Source organism: Oryctolagus cuniculus, chromosome 10 (assembly GCF_964237555.1).
Source record: "Oryctolagus cuniculus chromosome 10, mOryCun1.1, whole genome shotgun sequence".
Lineage (NCBI taxonomy): Eukaryota > Metazoa > Chordata > Mammalia > Lagomorpha > Leporidae > Oryctolagus > Oryctolagus cuniculus.
In genome coordinates this window covers 100,894,690-100,915,068 of record NC_091441.1, presented here as the reverse complement: position 1 = coordinate 100,915,068, position 20,379 = coordinate 100,894,690, and the positions used below count along the sequence as shown (strand labels likewise).

Sequence of the window (20,379 nt, the reverse complement as noted above, 5' to 3'; positions counted from 1 at the left end):
CCATCTTATGAAAACATTGAAATTAGCTTACTCTGGCCTAACATAAAATCCTTTTTATTTATTTGTTTTATTTTAATAGCAGAACAACAGAGACAGAGACCTTCCATTTGCTGGTTCACTCCCCAAATGGCCACAACAGCCACGGCTGGGCCAGGCCAAAGCCAGGAGCCAGGAGCGTCTTCCAGGTCTCCCATGGGGGTACAGGGGCCCAAGCTTTTAGACCATCTTCCTCTTCATTCCCAGACACATTAGCAGGGAGCAGGATCAGAAGTGATGCAGCTGGGTCTGAAACAATGCCCATGTGGGATGTCGGCATCACAGGCAGTGGCTTTACTCGCTACACCATGTCAGCCCAGAACAGATAATTCTTGGTTAAACAATATCATCAGATCCAAAACTGATCCACTCACATTTGTGATGGCTAAGACAGGAACAAACAACCTAGGGTAGGCTTTTGGTGTAGTGGTTAAAACACTGTATGGAATGCCTGCATCCCATATTGCCATGCATGGGTTCAAGTCCCAGCTCTGTTTCCAAATCCAGCTTCCCATTAATGCTTACCACGGGAAGCAGCAGATGACGGCTCAAGGAATTAGGACTCTGCTGCCCATGTAAGAAACCTGGATTGAGTTCTAAGTCCCTGACTTCAGCCTGGTCCAGTCCCAGCTGCTGTGCCCATCTGGTAAGTGAATCAACAGATGGAAGATTTCTCTGTTTCACCCTCTCTTTCAAATAAAATGAAAATAAATGAACATAAAATATAAGTCCAGGAGACAATAAAAACAATATTAAAACATAAAGACAATGAGGTTTTAGAGTAGAAAAAAGGCCTGCATATTTCTCTGCTAGGTAAGATGTGCTGGACCCTTATCATTGGAATGCAGCCCATTACTGGGTAAGTCCTAATTCAAAAGATGCTGTATTATGTGCTCTAATTAATTTTCCCAAGAGTATCTTCAACACATGAAAACTTTAAAGCTAAACACATACAACACTGGAAAATAGCACATATTTCTGCAATGACAGTCTCCGAGTTACAGAGACATTCAAATTCACACTTTTTAATCCAACCCCCCAAAACCACCACACAAAATTTAGAGGTTCCCTCCCATAGCTCACAAGGTTAGCAGGGAAGGAATAACAAGAAGCTGTGAGAAAGACCCATAGTGAATCAGTTCGGGAAAAACAGAAAGGATTCCACACAGTCTCTCACTACAAGGGTACCCTCTAGAACTTAAATCATTCTCATATCAACACTGCCCTCTGGTGTCCATGAAGGTAGGCTGCAATGCTTGACAAAACAAGGGCCCAGCCAGCTAAACAGAGAAATTCTGAAATACCTAGTTAGTTACCATTTTTCCAGGGCAACTTAAGCCCTTTCCCCTCCGTTACTATTTCCCAGTCGTGGAGATGGTTCCAACTACCTGCGAATGCTTGTTAAAACAGATTGCTTGGCCAGACATCATTTTTGAAGCAAAAAGAGAAAGAGAAAAAATTCTTTCTGTATTTAAAAAAATAAAGTATTTGGGAGCCGGCGCTGTGGCGCAGCAGGTCAACCCTCTGGCCTGAAGTGCTGGCATCCCATATGGGCGCTGGTTCAAGACCCGGCTGCTCCAGTTCCAATCTAGCTCTCTGCTTTGGCCTGGGAGAGCAGCAGAGGATGACCCAAGTCCTTGGACCCCTGCACCCATGTGGGAGACCTGGAAGAAGCTCCTGGCTCCTGGCTTCGGATAGGCACAGCTCTGCCTATTGTGGCCAATTTGGGAGTGAACCAGCGGATGGAAGACCTCTCTCTCTCTCTCTCTGTATGTGTATGTAACTCTGACTTTCAAATAAATAAATAAATCTTAGGAAAAAAAAAAGAAATTCAATTTAAAAAAAAAAGTATTTGGAGGCTGGTGAAAGAGGGAGAGACACAGAGAGTATGTTCTTCGATCTGCTAGTTCATTTCCCAAATGGCCACAATGTCCTGGGCTGGGTCAGGCCAAAGCCAAGAGCCAGAATCTTCTTCCAGGTATCCAATGTAGGTGCAGGGGCCCAAGGATTTGGGTCATCTTCTGCTGCTTTCCCAGAAATATTAGCAGGGAGCTAGATCAGAAGTTAAGCAGCGGCTGGCGCCGCAGCTCCTAATCCCAGTTGGGGCGCCGGATTCTGTCCTGGTTACTCCTCTTCCTATCCAGCTCTCTGCTGTGTCCCGGGAGTGCAGTGGAGGATGGCCCAAGTGCTTGGGCCCTGCAACCGCATGGGAGACCAGGAGGAAGCTCCTGGCTCCTGGCTTTGGATCGGCGCAGCAAGCTGGCCATGGCAGCCATTTGGGGGGTGAACCAATGGAAAAAGGAAGACCTTTCTGGTGCCAGCGCCGCAGCTCACTAAACTAATCCTCTGCCTTGTGGCGCCGGCACACCGGGTTCTAGTCCTGGTCGGGGCGCCGGATTCTGTCCCGGTTGCCCCTCTTCTAGGCCAGCTCTCTGCTGTGGCCAGGGAGTGCAGTGGAGGATGGCCCAAGTACTTGGGCCCTGCACCCCATGGGAGACCAGGAGAAGCACCTGGCTCCTGCCTTCGGATCAGCGTGGTGCGTGGGCCGCAGCGCGCCGGCCGCGGTGGCCATTGGAGGGTGAACCAACGGCAAAGGAAGACCTTTGTCTCTCTCTCTCATTGTCCACTCTGCCTGTCAAAAATAAAAAATAAAATAAAATAAAATAGGAAGACCTTTCTCTCTGTCTCTCTCACTAACTCTGCCTGTCAAAAAAAAAAAAAAAAAAAAAGTTAAGCAGCTGGAATTCAAACTGGTGCCTATATAGGATGCCGGCATTGCAGGTGGTAGCTTAACATGCTATACTAAAATGCCAGCCCAAAAAAGATATTCGTAAATACCCATAGGCCAAAGAGAAACTCTCAAAGGAAATTAGAAAAATATTTAACTAGATGAAAGTAAAAATACAGCATATCATACAAAAATCCATGGGATGTAGCTAAAATTGTGATTAGAAGGTAACGTGGAACATTAAATGCTCATTTAGAAAGAAAAAATGTCTCAAATCAATTATCTAAGTTGCCACCTGAAAAAATAAGAGAGCATAAATCAACTCAAAGTAAACAGAAAGAAAGGCATAGTAAAGATACGAGCAGAAATTCAAAGACAACAGGGAAAAAAAAAGACACCAAAAACTGGATCTTCAAAAAAAATCAAAATTGATAAAGTGCTCTCTAGACTTAGCAAGAACACAAATACCAATATAAGGAATGAAACAAGACGATGTGACAACAGATCCTACAGCTGGTAAAAGAATAAGGTAATCTTACAATTTTTACAAAAAGACCAAGAAATTCTTGAGAGATACAAACTACCAAAACTTACTTGAGAAGAAACCTATTCTGAACAATTAAAAAAAATGAATTTCTAATTTAAAAAGTTGACAAGGAAAATTTCGAGTCCTGATGACTTTAACCAGTGATTTTATCAAACATTTAAAAAAGGGAAAAAAATATCAATTCTACACAAACTGCTTTAGAAAACATAAGAGAAAGAAACACTTCCCAACTTATTTTATGAAGTTATCAAGATCTCAATTCTAAAATTCAACAAGATGCACGCATTCCACGCATCAGACTGTTGTAAGTGCAGAGTGTCCTTTATCCCAGTGACGGAGTGGGGCTGGAAAGGGGGTCGCCCTGTGACAGGTCAGGCAACGCCTGTTGCTAGACCATACATAGATGACTTGCTTCTGGGTCAGGGTTTTCTACAAAGCAGAGCAGCTCACTCACTGTGATCTACTGAAAGTCAGTCCTGGGGCCGGCATGGTGGGTAAAGCCACTACCTGCAGTGCCAGCATCCTATATGGGTGCTGGTTCGAGTCCTGGTTGCTCCACTTCCAATCCAACTCTCTGCTATGGCCTGGGATAGCAGTGGAAGATGGCCCAAGTCTTTGGGCCCCTGCACCCACGTGGGAGACCTGGAAGAAGCTCCTGGCTCCTGATTTCAGATCAGTGCAGCTCCAGCCGTTGCAGCCAACTGGGGAGTGAACCAGCAGATAGAAGACCTCTCTCTCTCTCTCTGCCTCTCCTTCTATCTCTGTGTAACTCTTTCAAACAAATAATAAATATATCTTTTTTAAAAAAATACAGTCCAAAAATTTTAAATAAAAAGTAAAACTACACAATAACATTACAAGAAAACTAAAATCTAATATCCCTCATGAACAGATGCAAAAATACTCAAATATTAACAAACCTAATATAGAAATTGAGAAAGCAGTAGAGGATGGCCCAAGTCCTTGGGCCCTGAACCCGTGTAGGAGACTGAGAGGAAGTTCCTGGCTTCTGGCCTCGAATGGGTGCAGCTCCCACCATTGTAACCAATTGGGGAGTGAACCAGCAGATGGAAGACCTCTCCCCATCCCCCTCTGCCTCTCTCTCTCTCTCTCTTTGTGTAACTCTGACTTTCAAATAAATTAAGTGATTTAAAAAAATTCAAGGATAGGTATTATTGCATGGCAGGTTAGTAGTCCATATCACATACTGGAGTGTTGGTTCAAGTCCTAACTCCTCCACTTTCTTCCTTTTTATTTTTTTTTTAAGATTTATTTTATTTTAAAGACAGAGTTATAGAGAGAAGTAGAGACAGAGAGAGACAGGGGCCCAAGTAGTTGGGTCATCTTTTACTGCTTTCCCAGGCCATAGCAGAGAGCTGGATCAGAAGTGGAGCAGCAGGGTCTCAAACCTGCACCCATATGGGATCCCAGCGCTGCAGGCTGGGGCTTTAACCCACTGCACCACAGTGACAGCCCCTCCTCCACTTCCAATTCAGCTTCGGGGAAGTCAGCTAATGACAGCCCAAGTTCTTGTATCCCTGCCACCAATGTGGGAGACCCAGATGTACTTCTGGGCTCCTGGCTTTGGCAAGGCTCAGCCCTGCCTGTTACAGGCATTTAGGGAGTGAACCACCAGATGGAAGAAAAATTCAGCTCGGTTTTTTCAAGGTTTCCAAGATGATGAGCCAAAGCATAATCATCAATCTATTTATGAACATATACTCATATATCCAATTTGGTTTAAATACTTACCTTCAACTTGGCTAGTATTTGAGCATGTTTTCTTCTTTGACTCTGAGTTTCCTGTTTTCTCATCAACATCCATGAGAGGAATATAATCTGTTTTTCCAACAGTTTCTCCCACAACATCATCATAGGGCTCTGCCTCCAGCGTGGCAATAAAGTCCCGCTTTATCTCTTCCTCAATTTCTGGAGATGGCTCTGTTAGTGCATCTGCAAGACTGAGGTCAGCCATTCTGCGACACTGCAACTGCCTGTTTAAGGGGAAAGAAATGTTTCATATGATGAGTCCTGCAAAAGGAAAAAACATTTCTAGAACAGTTTTTTTTTTTTTTTTTTTTTTTTGACAGGCAGAGTGGACAGTGAGAGAGAGAGACAGAGAGAGAAAGGTCTTCCTTTGCCGTTGGTTCACCCTCCAATGGCCGCCGCTGCAGCCGGCGCACCGCGTTGATCCGATGGCAGGAGCCAGGATCCAGGTGCTTTTCCTGGTCTCCCATGGGGTGCAGGGCCCAAGCACCTGGGCCATCCTCCACTGCACTCCCTGGCCATAGCAGAGAGCTGGCCTGGAAGAGGGGCAACCGGGACAGAATCCGGCACCCCAACCGGGACTAGAACCCGGTGTGCCGGCGCCGCAAGGTGGAGGATTAGCCTATTGAGCCACGGCGCCGGCCTTAGAACAGTTATTTTAAACAAAGAATCAAACTTTGAAGTTTCAGAGCTAAAAGAGGCTACCTCATTTAAAAAAATGAAACAAGAAAAGCTCAAAACTCCTAAGAAAAGCGAATCACTTTTTTCTCCCATATCTAGGCTGTAGACAAAATGTCATTTCACCCTTTTTATTAATAACAATAAAGTGCAAAAAAACACAACTAATCCAAAAGTTACAGCAAGATCCAAATCAAGTCTTTTGATTTCGAGTATCATACCCTTTCAACTATCCCATAAAGATTATCTTCCTTTCTAAATCATGCAACGGAGTAACTTTTTTTTAAAAGACTACAGAAAGGGGCTAGCACTGTGGCGCAGCAGGATAAGCTTCTGCCTGCAGCACTGGCATTCCACATGGGCGCCAGTTCAAGTCCTGGCTGCTCTCCCGCTATCGACTGAGAAAGCAGTGAAAAATGGCCCAAGCACTTGGGTCCTTGCACCCAAGTGGGAGACCCAGAAGAAGCTCTTGGCTTCGGACTGGCTCAGCTCCAGCCATTGTGGCCATTTGGGAAGTGAACCAGCAGGTGCAAGACCTTTTTCTCTGCCTCTCCCTCTCCCTCTCCATCTCTGTCTGTAACTCACTCTCTCTGAAATAAATAAAATTAAATCTTTAAATAAATAATAAATATATAAATAAATGACTATCCAAAAAAAGAGGTCAGAGCAGAATATATCCATTAAAGAGGTTCTACATGGGTCGGTGCTGTGGTGCAGTGGATTAACGCCCTGGCCTGATGCACCAGCATCCCAAATAGGCGCCGGTTAAAGACCCAGCTGCTCCACTTCAGATCCAGCTCTCTGCTGTAGCCTGGGGAAGCAGTAGAAGATGGCCCAAGTCCTTGGATCCCTGCACCCACGTGGGAGACCTGGAAGAAGCTCCTAACTCCCTGGCTTTGGATCAGCACAGCTCTGGCCATTGCGGCCAATTGGGGAGTGAACCATCAGATGGAAGACCTCTCTCTCTCTCTCTCTCTCTCTCTCTCTCTGCCTCTCCTGTGAGTAACTCTAACTTTCAAATAAATAAAAAAATCTTTTTTTTTTTTTTTTTTTTTTTTGACAGGCAGAGTGGACAGTGAGAGAGAGAGACAGAGAGAAAGGTCTTCCTTTGCCGTTGGTTCACCCTCCAATGGCCGCCGCTGCAGCCGGCGCACCGCGCTGATCCTGGCAGGAGCCAGGAGACAGGTGCTTTTCCTGGTCTCCCATGGGGTGCAGGGCCCAAGCACCTGGGCCATCCTCCACTGCACTCCCTGGCCATAGCAGAGAGCTGGCCTGGAAGAGGGGCAACCGGGACAGAATCCGGCGCCCCGACCGGGACTAGAACCCGGTGTGCCGGCGCCGCAAGGTGGAGGATTAGCCTATTGAGCCACGGCGCCGGCTAAAAAATCTTTAAAAAAAGAGGTTCTACTGCTTTCAGGCAAGTGAAGTCGTCATTTGTCTTGGCGTAAGCACTGCTTCTTCATGAGTCACTTGTGGACAACCCTAGAAACTGAAATATAACATTAAGCACTGCTGGCATGAAGAAATACAGACATGCTCCCTGAATTAGCTAGAAGGAAAGATCTTTCTTTGTGGTCACACAGATTACCAGTGTTACAGAATACCAGACTCTTAGCTTGTAAACATGATCTGAAATTAAGATGGGTAATATACTTAAATAAGGCAAAGCTATAGGTAAATAGCCATGAAAATACAGAAATAATATAATAGAAAGAGGCAAAGCGCCTTAATAAATTGTGTGTCTAGTACATACAGAGCACAGTAGTACTAGTCCTGTTTTCCAGTAAGACTAATTTTAAAAAAACTCCAGGAGTTTTTTTTTTTTTGTTTTTTTTTTTTTGTTTTTTTTTTGACAGGCAGAGTGGACAGTGAGAGAGAGAGACAGAGAGAAAGGTCTTCCTTTGCCGTTGGTTCACCCTCCAATGGCCGCCGCGGCCGGCACGCTGCAGCCGGCGCACCGCGCTGATCCGATGGCAGGAGCCAGGAGCCAGGTGCTTTTCCTGGTCTCCCATGGGGTGCAGGGCCCAAGCACCTGGGCCATCCTCCACTGCACTCCCTGGCCACAGCAGAGAGCTGGCCTGGAAGAGGGGCAACCAGGACAGAATCCGGCGCCCCAACCGGGACTAGAACCCGGTGTGCCGGCGCCACTAGGCGGAGGATTAGCCTAGTGAGCCGTGGCGCCGGCTCTCCAAGAGTATTTTAAATACAAGTTGACACAGGAGCTATACTGTGGACTTGTTGCCTGGAGTAATGGTACTGCTTGTGTTTGCCCAAAATGCATTCTTCCTTATCTCCTTCGCATACAAACAAATCCTGACCCCACCCCCCCTTTGGTCAGAACATGACTAAAGGTGGGCCAATCAGAAGACAGGAAGAAAAAGGCTGGATTAGGATCACTTCATGACTAAATTCAGTTATTCTGGTTAACTTCTTTCTTACAACCAAGTGAGCAACTTTGTAATACATTTTTCTTTTGCCTAATCAGAGACAACTTATTTTCTGTTACTTGCAACTGAAAAATCTCAACTAATATACACAGTTTTGTACCAGAACAAATTCCAAAATGTCAAAATTCACTACGATTTAAGCCACTTAGTGGTCAGACTTTCTTCAAACTCTTACTGTCCATTTTGATTTTACTTAGGAAAAAGAACATATAGCAAGAAAGATGGTCATTTTAGACATCTTTCTCCCCATATACTTCTTCCTTCCATCTATACTAACTATCCTATCATATAAAATCACAAGCTTTTTTCCATCATTAGTTTTTTGTAACTTCCCCCAAAGGATCAAACTGTGAGGCCATCACAATCACAAAACGTTCACAAAGCAAGACACTTCCAGAATTCTGAAAAAATCACAAGGGAATCCTACCTCCAATTAGCAAATCCAAAGTATAAAATTTATATAAACTTCCTAATAAAATCCTTTAAAAACATAAATGATAAATGAGTACTGCTACATATCTAACTTTTTAATATCGGGTTTCCCATCTGAAATGGCTACCTAATTCCTGATCAAGAATTTTAAACAACTATCTTTCATACAAAAGGGAGGTAGGGAGAACTTATTCTTTGATTCCTATTCTTAAAACAAAGTTAGATTTTTTTGTGATTATATTCACAAGGTCCTACATCTTTTTTATTTTTATTTTTTTTGAAGATTTATTTTATTTATTTGAAAGACAGAGTTACAGAGAGAGGTAGAGACAGAGAGAGAGGTCTTCCAGACACTGGTTCACTCCCCAGATAGCTGCAACAGCCAGAGCTGTGCTGATCCGAAGCCAGGAGCCAGGAGCTTCCTCTGGGTCTCCCACGTGGGTGCCGGGGCCCAAGGACTTGGGCCATCTTCCACTGCTATCCAGGCCACAGCAGAGAGCAGGATTGGAAGAGGAGCAGCCAGGACTAGAACCGGCACCCATACGGGATGCCGGCACTTCAGGCCAGGGCTTTAACCCACTGCGCCACAGCCCGGCCCTGTAAATCTTTTTTTTTTTTAAATATCTAGTGTTTTGGAATGATGATGCTTGCTTGGCAACTCATGACTAGAGCCTAGGGAGATTACTGACCCCATAAACAAGAGTGTCAAATTATTAAGTCAACAACAGGAGTCACTGTGTACTTACTTCTCATGTGGGATCTGTCCTTAATGTGTTGTCCAATGTGAAGTAATGCTATAACTAGTACTGAAACAGTATTTTACACTTTGCGTTTCTGTATGGGTGCAAACTGATGAAATCTTTACTTAATATATACTAAATCGATCTTCTGTATATAAAGAGAATTGAAAATGAATCTTGATGTGAATGGAACGGGAGAGGGAGCGGGAGATGGGAGGGGAGCGAGTGGGAGGGAAATTATGGGGGGGAAGCCATTGTAATTCATAAACTGTACTTTGAAAATGTATATTTACTAAATAAAAAAATAAAATAAAAATAAAAAAAAGAATGATGATGCTTGCCTCAAGCATACACAGATGCTACACTAAGATTTTTAACAAAATTTAACTCCAAAGAACCAAACAAGACCCTTCATTTTATTAAAAAATTTTTTTATATTTATTTCTTTATTTTGTTTTTTTTTTTTTTGTTTTGTTTTGTTTTGGACAGGCAGAGTGGAGAGTGAGGGAGAGAGACAGAGAGAAAGGTCTTCCTTTTGCCGTTGGTTCACCCTCCAATGGCCGCCGCGGCCAGCGCACCACGCTGATCCGAAGGCAGGAGCCAGGTGCTTCTCCTGGTCTCCCATGGGGTGCAGGGCCCAAGCACTTGGGCCATCCTCCACTGCACTCCCTGGCCACAGCAGAGAGCTGGCCTGGCAGAGGGGCAACCGGGACAGAATCCGGCGCCCCGACCAGGACTAGAACCCGGTGTGCCGGCGCCCCAAGGTGGAGGATTAGCCTAGTGAGCCGCGGCGCCGGCCAATTTATTTCTTTAAAAGGCAGCGAGACACACAGATGGAGCGAGAGAAAGAGTGACAGACAGAACTCTGATCCACCTGTCTACTCCCCAAATGCCCATAATAGCCAGGAATGGCCCAAGAACTCAATCCATGCCTCTCATGTGGATAACAGGGACTCAACTACTTGAGCCATTACCGCTGCCTCTGCCAGTCTGCACCAGTAAAAAGCTGGAATCACAAGTGATGATGCATCTTAAACCCAGGCATTCCATTATGAGATGTGAGCATCTCAAGCAGTGGTTTTTATTTACTTATTTTTAATAAGAGTTAAAAAGAGAGAGGGAGAAACAGAAAGACCTTCCAGGGCCAGTGTCGTGCCACAGTGGGTTAAAGCCCTGACCTGAAGCACCCAGTACCGGCTGCTCCTCTTCCAATTCAGTTTTCTGTTATGGCCTGGGAAAGCAGTAGGAGGGGGCCCAAGTCCTTGGGCCCCTTGCACCCACGTGGAAGACCCGGAGGAAGCTCCTGGCTCCTTGCTTCGGATCGGACCAGCTCTGGCCGCTGCACTATCTGGGGAGTGAACCAGCAATGGAAGACCTTTCTCTCTGTCTCTATCTCTCTCTGTAACTCTTTCAAATAAATAAAATAAATCTTTTTATTTAAATCTTCAAAAAGAAAGAAAGAAAGAAAGACCTTCCATCTGCTGGTTCACTCTCTGTATCATAACCATGGGCACATAGGCTCTGGGCCAGATGGATGCCAGGAGCCTAGAACTCTATCCAGGCCTCTCACATTGGTGGCAGGGGCCCAAATACTTGGGCTATCTTCTGCTACCTTTCCAGGTGCATTTGCAGGGAGGTGGATCAGAAGTAGAGCAACAGGGACACCAATCAGAACTCATATGGGAACGTTGGCATCGCAGGCAAAGGTAGCTTAACCTGCTGCACCGCAACACTGGCCCCTAAAGTTTTATTTTGAAGCCCTATGTTGTCAGTGTGGTACTTTATTTACAATTTTATTAAATGCATTAGGTCTCCAAAATGCTAATTAAGAGATTTCTGAACTCTGTTTACTGCAGTATTATTCAGAACAACAAAGATAAGAAAACAACCTAACCAAAGACTATAGAGTATGTACAGAACAAAATATTAAATCAGCCTTAAAAAAGGACAATCTGCCACTTGCAACCACATGAATGAACTCAGAGGATATTTTGCTTGGGCCCTGCACCCCATGGGAGACCAGGATAAGTACCTGGCTCCTGCCATCGGATCAGCGCGGTACGCCGGCCACAGCGCGCTGGCCGCAATGGCCATTGGAGGGTGAACCAACGGCAAAGGAAGACCTTTCTCTCTGTCTCTCTCTCTCTCTCACTGTCCACTCTGCCTGTCAAAAAAAAAAAAAAAAAAAAAAGTCTAGAGACCTAATGTACAGAGTGATGGCTATACTTAATAATACTGCATTATATACAAGATATTTGCTACAAAGCAAGTAGATATCAGGTGCTCTCACCACACACATACATGTGAGGTGGGTGTGCTAATTTTCTGCATTACTGCAGTAATTCTTTCACTAGGTAAATGTATATCAAGACATCAAATTATACATCTTAAATATATGCAACTTTTAAAATGGTTAAAGTGCTGGCATTACAGTGCAGGTAAATTAATCCACTACTTGAGACGACTGTCTCCCTTATTAGAGTGCCATTTGGAGTCCCAGCTGCTGCGCCACTTTTGATTAAGCTTTCTACTAATACATCCGGTAAGGTTGCATAAGATGGCCCAAGATGTGGGAGACGAGGAAGGAACTCCTGGCTCCTGGCTTCCACCTAGCCCAGCCATGGCTGTTACGACCATCTGGGAAGCAAACCAGGAATGGAAGATCTCTGTCTCTCCCTGACACTGTTTCAAATAAATGAATAAATCTTTTTTAAAAGAGGTTAAGTAAAACCACTGTTCTAAGTTAATAATTATCAGTTTCAGTGCTGTAGCATAGTGGGTAAAGCTGCTGCCTGCAGTGGCAGCATCCAACATGGGCACCGGTCTGAGTTTCAATTTCTCCACTTCTGATCCAACTCAGACTGATGAGCCTGGGAAAGCAGTGGAGAACAGCCCAACTGCTTGGGCCAGTGTACCCATGTGGGAAACCCAGAAAAAAACTCTTGGCTTTTTATTTAGAAAAGAAAAAAGTTAATAAATATCTTTCAAATAAGAAAGAATCATTCCATACAAACTGAATTATTTTCAAATTCATAAACTATTAAAATTTCCCCTGCACAACCAACACATTTTAGTTTCAAACAGCAGAGTGATATTCTGATTCCACTGCATAACACAGAGCTGAAAGCAAATGAACAAGAGTGGTTCTGATTTTACTGGATTTACCATTTTAGAAACATTTAATGGAAAGTTCACAACTGTATTCCAACTTTTGTATGAAAAGCTTCTCTGTAAATAAAACAAAGAATTATTTAAAACTCAGGTTTTGAGCATGATTAAGGTCTTTATACAATTCCTGTCATAGTAGCTATCACATCATGATCAAAATGTAAACTTGAGCAATGTGTCTCTAATATCTCATTTTTTTAAAGTATTTTTTTCTTAAAGATTTATTTTATTTATTTGAACAACAGAGTTACAGAGAGAGGCAAAGACAGAGAGAGAGGTTTTCCATCCACTGGTTCACTCCCCAATTGGCCGCAATAGCCGGAGCTGCACCGATCCAAAGCCAGGAGTCAGGAGCTTCTTCCAGGTCTCCCGTGTGGGTGCAGGGGCTCAAGGACTTGGGCCATCTTCTACTGCTTTCCCAGGCCATAGCAGAGAGCTGGATAAGAAGAGGAGCAGCTGGGATTCAAACCAGTGCCCATATAAGATGCTGGCACTGCAGGCAGCGGGCTTTACCTGCTGCACCACAGCACCGGCCCCTAACATCTCATTTTGAATTAATCCCCCATATTTTTATTTTGTTCCAAAACAAACAGCAATTAAAATGTATTTTAATTAGCTATTAAATTTTTGACTTACTAATGTTATTTTTCTATAATGACACACTGCTAAGTATGTATACTAATAGCATTATTCAGAAATGGTAAGAAAGTCTTCTCACAAGACTTTCAAAATCACCACCTCACACCCCACAAAAATTTACCCTATTCCCCAGTGGATTTGGATGAAAACTGGTACTAAAATCAGGTATAACTGGAGACATTGGAGAATAACCAAGCTGAGTTTATAAGGAATTGCACTTGAGATGAATGGCACAAATATTTATGCTCTATCAAGGTCACATCTTCTTAACCACATCGAGATGAAGATGACACTACTGTATGGACAGCTGGACATATTTGGGGCTAGGAATAGTAAGTGGGTGGTTCACTAATAAATAGGTGAAATCTTTTGGGGAAAAAATTATATGCTTTCTATTTGGTTTATCATTACCAAAAGAAGTACAAACAACTTCCAAGGGCTGGCGCTGTGGTGTAGCAGGTAAAACCATAGGGGCTGCTCCACTTCCTATCCAGCTCTCTGCTATGGCCTGGGAAAGCAGCAGAGGATGGCCCAAGTCCTTGGGCCCCTGCACCCACGTGGGAGACCTGGAGGAAGCTTCTGGTTCCTGGCTTCGGATCCACCCAGCTCCAGCTGTTGCTGCCATTTGGAGAGGGAACCAGCAGCTGGAAGACCTCTAAACTGCTTGCTCTCGCTCTCGCTCTCTCTCTCACTGCCTCTCTGTAACTCTGCCTTTTAGATAAATAAATACTTAAAAAAAAAAAAACTTCCATCAAATCTGAGAAAGTAAGTCATTCTGTAATTGTGTGAAGCACCTGGGTTTTAGGTATTAGTTGCACTTGTAACTTTCTTTCTCAACTCCATAATGGTGTTACCAATACCATAAAATGTGGGTTTTGTTTGTTTGTTTATTTATGTGAAAGGCAGAGTTTACAGGGAGGGCAAGAGGGAGAAGGAGACAGAGATAGAGATCTTCCATCCTCTGATTCGTTTCCCATATGGCCTCAAAAGGCAGAGCTGGTCCTGTCTGAAGCCAGGAGCCAGGAGCTTCTTCCAGGTCTCCCATGTGGGCACAGAGGTGCATGCACTTGGGCCATCTTCCACTGCTTCCCAAAGGCATTTAGCAGGGAGCTGGGTCAGAAGTGGAGCAGCCAGGACTCGAACCAGCACCCATAAGGGATGCTGGCATAGCAGGTGGCAGCTTTACTTGGTATGCCACAGACTGGCCCCAAAATAATTATTTTGTGTAAATCACAGAAAACCAAACTTATTATTTGAGTCATTTGCAGTGCAGTTCAGGCACGGTTTATTTGGCACTGTTGTTTAATTTAACAATTTTGCCATGCCAGGAAAACATTTGGGCTGATGAAATTTAAGATTATCAGGGGAGGGGTGGGTGAGTGCTGTGGTGCAGTATTTAAGCTCCCATCTGGGACACCATCATCCCTTCCCAGAGTACCTGGGAACATGTCCTGCCTCCCCTTCTGATCCAGCTTCCTCCTAATGAACACTCTGGGAGGCAGCTCAAGTACTTAGGTTTCTGCCACCTATGTTGAAGACCCAGACAGAATTCCTCGCTCCTGGCTCCAGCCCAGCCCTGACTGTGGCACGCATTTGGAGAATGAACTAAAGATGGAAGTTCTCTCCGTCTCTTTTTTTTTTTTTTTTTAATCTCTCTGCCCTTCAAATAAATAAATTAACTCTTTTAAAAATACAGGATTGGGCGGGCGCCGCGGCTCACTAGGCTAATCCTCCGCCTTGCGGCGCCGGCACACCGGGTTCTAGTCCCGGTCAGGGTGCCAGATTCTGTCCCAGTTGCCCCTCGTCCAGGCCAGCCCTCTGCTGTGGCCAGGGAGTGCAGTGGAGGATGGCCCAAGTCCTTGGGCCCTGCACCCCATGGGAGACCAGGAGAAGCACCTGGCTCCTGCCTTCAGATCAGCGTGGTGCGCTGGCTGCGGCGGCCATTGAAGGGTGAACCAACGGCAAAGGAAGACCTTTCTCTCTGTCTCTGTCTCTGTCTCTCACTGTCCACTCTGCCTGTCAAAAAAAAGTAACTTGGTTTTCCCTTTTCTATCTAAGTTACCTTTATTACTAGTTAGCCTTTGAAAGCCGTAGGAATCAAAGACAAGTATAAACAATGTCTATCTAAAGTTTCGTGATCAAAGAGAATTTGAAAGGACATTTGGCAACATGAAAATAACATATAATAGTCCAGTAGAATTATTTTCCCCATAACTATATAATGATATTTCTATGAAGCAATCTACTCAAAGTTTTCCTAATTTAGGACACAGGTGAAAACACAGACAAAAACACCAATATATTTTAAATATCAATTATCAGAGTGCAGATGCTCAAAGGCAGCTTTTATTTTTAAAAAAATTATTTTATTTATTTGAAAGAGTTAGAGAGATGGAGAGACAATCTTCTCTCACTGGTTTATTCCCCAAATGGCCACACAGTTAGGGCTAGGTCAGGCTGAAGCCAAGAGCCAGGAGCTTTTTCCAGGTCTCCTTCCTCGGTATAGGGGCCCAAGTACTTGGGCCATCCTCTACCACTTTCCCAGCACATTAGCAGGGAGTCAGTTCAGAAGTAGAGCAGCCAGGACTCGAACTGGCACCCATGTGATGCCCGGCAGTGCAGGCAATAGCTTTACCCACTATGCCACAATGCTGGCCCCAAAGGCAGCTTTTTGTCCTTTGCAGTATCTTTCCACAAACTCCCCCATCCCACACACATACCCTCCCAGGCCAATTCCTGCACTGATATTTGGTTTAAGAAATAGAATACTAGCTCACATTCAGTCCATGAAGGTAAAACTGATAAAAAATCATGTAATAGAAAAGTGGGAAGATCATTTAGTTATGAGCACATCTAATCAACCACCCAGGCATCTACACCTCCAGTTTAACTGTTCTTTATTTGTCAACAAACAAAAATACAAGTATGATTTTAAAACACAAAAGAGTGGGCATCTAGTACAGTGGTTAAGATGCCACCTGGGCAAGAATGTTGTAATGCAATGGGCTAGGCTACCGCCTACATCCTATGTCAGAGTGCTGGTTTGAATCCTGGGTCAACTGGTCTTCCAAGCCAGCTCCATGGGAAGGCAGCAGATGACAGCTCAAGTACTTTGGTTCCTGCCACCAACGTGGGAAACCTGGAAGGAGTTCCTGGCTGTTGGCTTCAGCCTGGCCCAGCCTCAGCAACTGGGACCACTTGGGGAGTGAACCAATGAATGGCTAACCAATCTCAATCTCTCACTCACTAAGCCTTTCAAATAGAGAGATAAACCTTTAAAAAACAAAAATAAAGAAGCTCCTTATAATACCCATATCCCGAATTGGAGTGCCTAGTTCAAGTTTCTGCTCCTTCACTTGTTTTTTTTTTTTTTTCGTTTGTTTTTTCGTTCTTTTTTTTTTTTTTTTTGGACAGATGGAGTTAGACAGTGAGAGACAGACAGAGAGAATGAATGGTCTTCTTTCCATTGGTTCACTCCCCAAATGGCCGCTACAGCTGGAGCTACGCCGATCCGAAGCCAGGAGCCAGGTGCTTCTTCCTGGTCTCCCATGTGGGTGCGGGGGCCCAAGCACTTGGGTCATCCTCCACTGTCTTCCTGGGCCAGAGCAGAGAGCTAGACTGGAATAGGAGTAACTGGGACTAGAACCTGGTGCCCATATGGGATGCTGGCACCGCAGGCGGAGGATTAACCAAGTGAGCCATGGCACCAGCCCCTGCTCCTTCACTTGTAATTGAGCTTCTTGCTAATGTATACCTTGGGAGGCAGCAGATGATGGTTTAAGTATTTGGGTCTCTGGATTCCTGTCACCCACACAGAAGACTCAGATTGAGTTCCTAGCTCCTAGCTTCAAGGAGTGAACCAGCAGATGGAAGATCAATCTCTCTTTGCCTTTCATATAAAATGAAAAAATACACATGCACAAACATATACACACACACACACACCTTATCGAAAATGATCCTATAAAGACAACGCTAGGGGCCCGCCCTCTAGCATAGCAGGTAGGGCCACCACATGTGGTGATGTCATCCCATGTGGGCACCGGTTCGAGTCCCAGCTGCTCCATTTCCAACACAGCTCTCCGCCATAGCCTGGGAAAGCGATGGAGGATGGCCCAAGTCTTTGGTCTTAGCACCCGTGTGGGAGGCCCAGAGGAAGTCCCTGGCTCCAGATCAGCCCAGCCATTGTGGCCATTTGGGGAATGAACCAGCAGATGGAAGACTTCTTTCTCTCTCTGCCTCTGTCTCTCCCTCTCTGTGACTCTTTCAAATAAGTAAATCTTTAAAAAAAATAATAATAAATAAATAAATATATAAAGGCAATGCTAAAACTGTGTTGGAAGTGAAAGTATTGGCTTGAAAATCAAAAGGTGGGGCCAGCATTGCGGCATAGTGGGTTAGCCATCACTTTCAACACCGGTATCACATACAGGAGTGATGATTTGATTCCTAGGACTCCACTTTGGATCTAGCTCCCTGCTAATGTGTGAGAGCAGCAGCAGTAGCAGGCCCAAGTGCTTGGGCCTCTATCACCCACATGGGAGACCCAGGTGGAGTTCCAGGTTCCTGGCTTCAGCCTAGCCCAGCCCTGACCATTTATAGCCATCTGAGAGGGAACAAATAGATGGGGAATTAATCTCTTTCACTCTCTCCCTCTAACCTCTCTCTGTCATCATTTGCCTTTCAAATACATACATACATACATACATACATTTTTAAAAAGTGCCCATTTTCAGTCATCTAAAGTTACCCAATTTTATAATTATTCTATTCTAAAACATATACAAGTACAATAAACTCTGTAAGGGCCCTCTAGATTTATTCAACTGGTTCCACAAGTATTACAGAATTGATTATAACAAGTTAATGTTTGATTTCATCTCACACAGAATCATGTGAAGTTATTTAATATTCAATTATGCCTTAAGTGTTTAGTCATACATGTTACTAACTAAAGGAATATGACACAGTATTATTTTCAAATCTGAGTATTCAGGAAGGTTAAAAGATATATTTTTGTGAGAAATATCTGCTTAGAAATAATTACTTCTCATTGACTGTTTATACTATTCCTCTTCTACACATGTAGATGATAAAGTTAATTTTAAATGGATTTGTGATGGGAGCAAATGTTTGGCCTAGTACTTGGGGTGCCTGTGTCCTTACACCAGAGAACCTAGGTTCCAGTTTTCTGATAATAAACTTGACTCAAGCTTTCTAATAATATAGACCCCAGTAGACAGCAGTGAGAGCTCAAGTAATTCAGTTTCTGCCACCCATGTGGGAGACCTGAATGGAGTTTCTGGCTCCTGGCCACAGTACATGCCAGCCTCAGCTGTTATGGGAATTTGGAGAGTGAATCACTGGATAGGAGCTCTGTCTCGTTCCCTCTAAAATAAGCATATTTTTTTAAAAAAGTGATTTGGAGTAGGAGGAAAGAGAATCTGAAGGCTGGGTACAGAAGTTCCTGTGATTCACTTTAGCACTGGTTTAATCTGACACTCAATATGACCTTGAGTGAGTCACCTTCCGGGGTTGAGTTCCCTAATTTGTAAAATGAGACTGTTATGTTAAATGACTCCTGAGGTTGATTACTTTACAAGCTACTTATAATTCAGTTTCATCATTCAGCTGAATATAAATAAACTTCATACAGATGTAAGGTTATTTTTTAATATATCAAATACTCTCAACCAATACAGGGTTCTGGCTTATTAAAAGGCAAAGTTTTTTTGGCAAAATCAAGGACTAAAAACAAACTCACCAGTGCACCATGCCTTGCTTGAAATCAGTCTGACTGGAGCTTAAGAAACTCCACCCAGTTCTGGCTAACATCAAAGGAGACTTAATACCACTCTGAGAGAAAATAAACCCCATATTATCTAACTAAGCACCAAGGGAACACACAGTTTTCAGGCATAGTGTTTTGGACATTTGATCTTTCATTATGACCACATGTCTAAAGCAGAACTATCTGATGAGAAGGGTTTGAAAATAGTAAACTAACATAAGAGGAAGCTACATGACATCATGATGATGAAGCATGTAACAGAATCTTGCTCTGTTGACAGTCTCACTATTAATAGTTACGTGCTCATAAATAGTAAATAAGGATATATGGTGAAGTCATAAATACTTTGTTGTATAGTTTACTTTGGATAGTTCACAAACTCTCCAATTGTTGAACTAAAAATAGCTTCCAGGTCTATACAGAGTAAATAAGTGATCATATCTAATAAGTTTTCGGCAACTTTTTTAAGCAACAGAACTCCTCTTGAAAACTCCATCAGTCTCATCTATAGTCACTCACTTGTGCTCTGTGCTCATTCTACCTAACTATAAATCAACAATTTAGTTTACAACTGATCTGTTTCTGCCTTTTTCCCCCTGATGACTCCTTGAAAGGAGCTGATGTGGATCCAAAGTGAAAGAAGAAAAACTCATGACAAGCAAGAATAGAAGCCTAACTTCCCACCATTAGACTCTCTTTTCTTACCACTCCCATTTTACTTCACTACCAAATTTTTAACACGGTTCATTTGTAGGAGCCAGCATTCTCTCTTTAAAAGTATGTAATTCTGGGCCAGCATTGTGGTATATCGGTTAAATTTGCCACCTGCAATGCCACTATCCCATATAGGTGCGAGTTTGAGTTCTGGCTGCTCCACTTCAGATACAGCTCCCCACGAATGGCCTGGGAAGCAGCACAAGATGGCTCAAGCACTTGGGCCCCTGCACTCACCTGGGAGACCTGGAAGAAGCTCCTGGCTCCTAACTTCCATCTGGCCCAGCCCTAGCTGTTGTGTCCATTTGGAAGTGAACCAAGGAATGGAAGATCTCTGTTTCCTCCCCTCCTGTCCCTACTCATAACTCTGCCTTTCAAATAAATAAAATAAAATCTTTAAAATAAAAAAAGAAGCATATAATTCTGGGGCCAGCATTGTGCTGTACTGGGTAAAGCCGCCACCTGTGAAACTGGCATCCCATATGAGCATCATTTTGTGCCCCAACTGTTCCACTTCCGATCCAGCTCATTGCTAATGGTCTGGGCCAAGCAGGAGAAGATGGCCCAAGCATTTGGACTCTGGCCACCCATGACGTGAGAGACCTGCATGAATCTCCTGGCTATGTCCAGTCCTGGCCATAACAGACATCTGGGGAGTGAATGAGTAGAATTTCTCTAAGTCTGTTCCCTCT

At 43.9% G+C, this 20,379-nt stretch overlaps 1 protein-coding gene across 49 annotated transcripts in view; it reads right to left on the bottom strand.

Moving 5' to 3' along the window:
• MAP4 (microtubule associated protein 4) overlaps positions 1-20,379 on the bottom strand; it is a 191,945-nt gene that overhangs the window by 116,426 nt on the left and 55,140 nt on the right. For all 49 annotated transcript variants that reach the window (XM_070050864.1, XM_070050865.1, XM_017343789.3 and 46 more), the window contains one exon: positions 5,064-5,305. In XM_070050864.1, the coding sequence (XP_069906965.1) occupies positions 5,064-5,305 (242 nt within the window). The remainder of the gene's footprint in view (positions 1-5,063; positions 5,306-20,379) is intronic.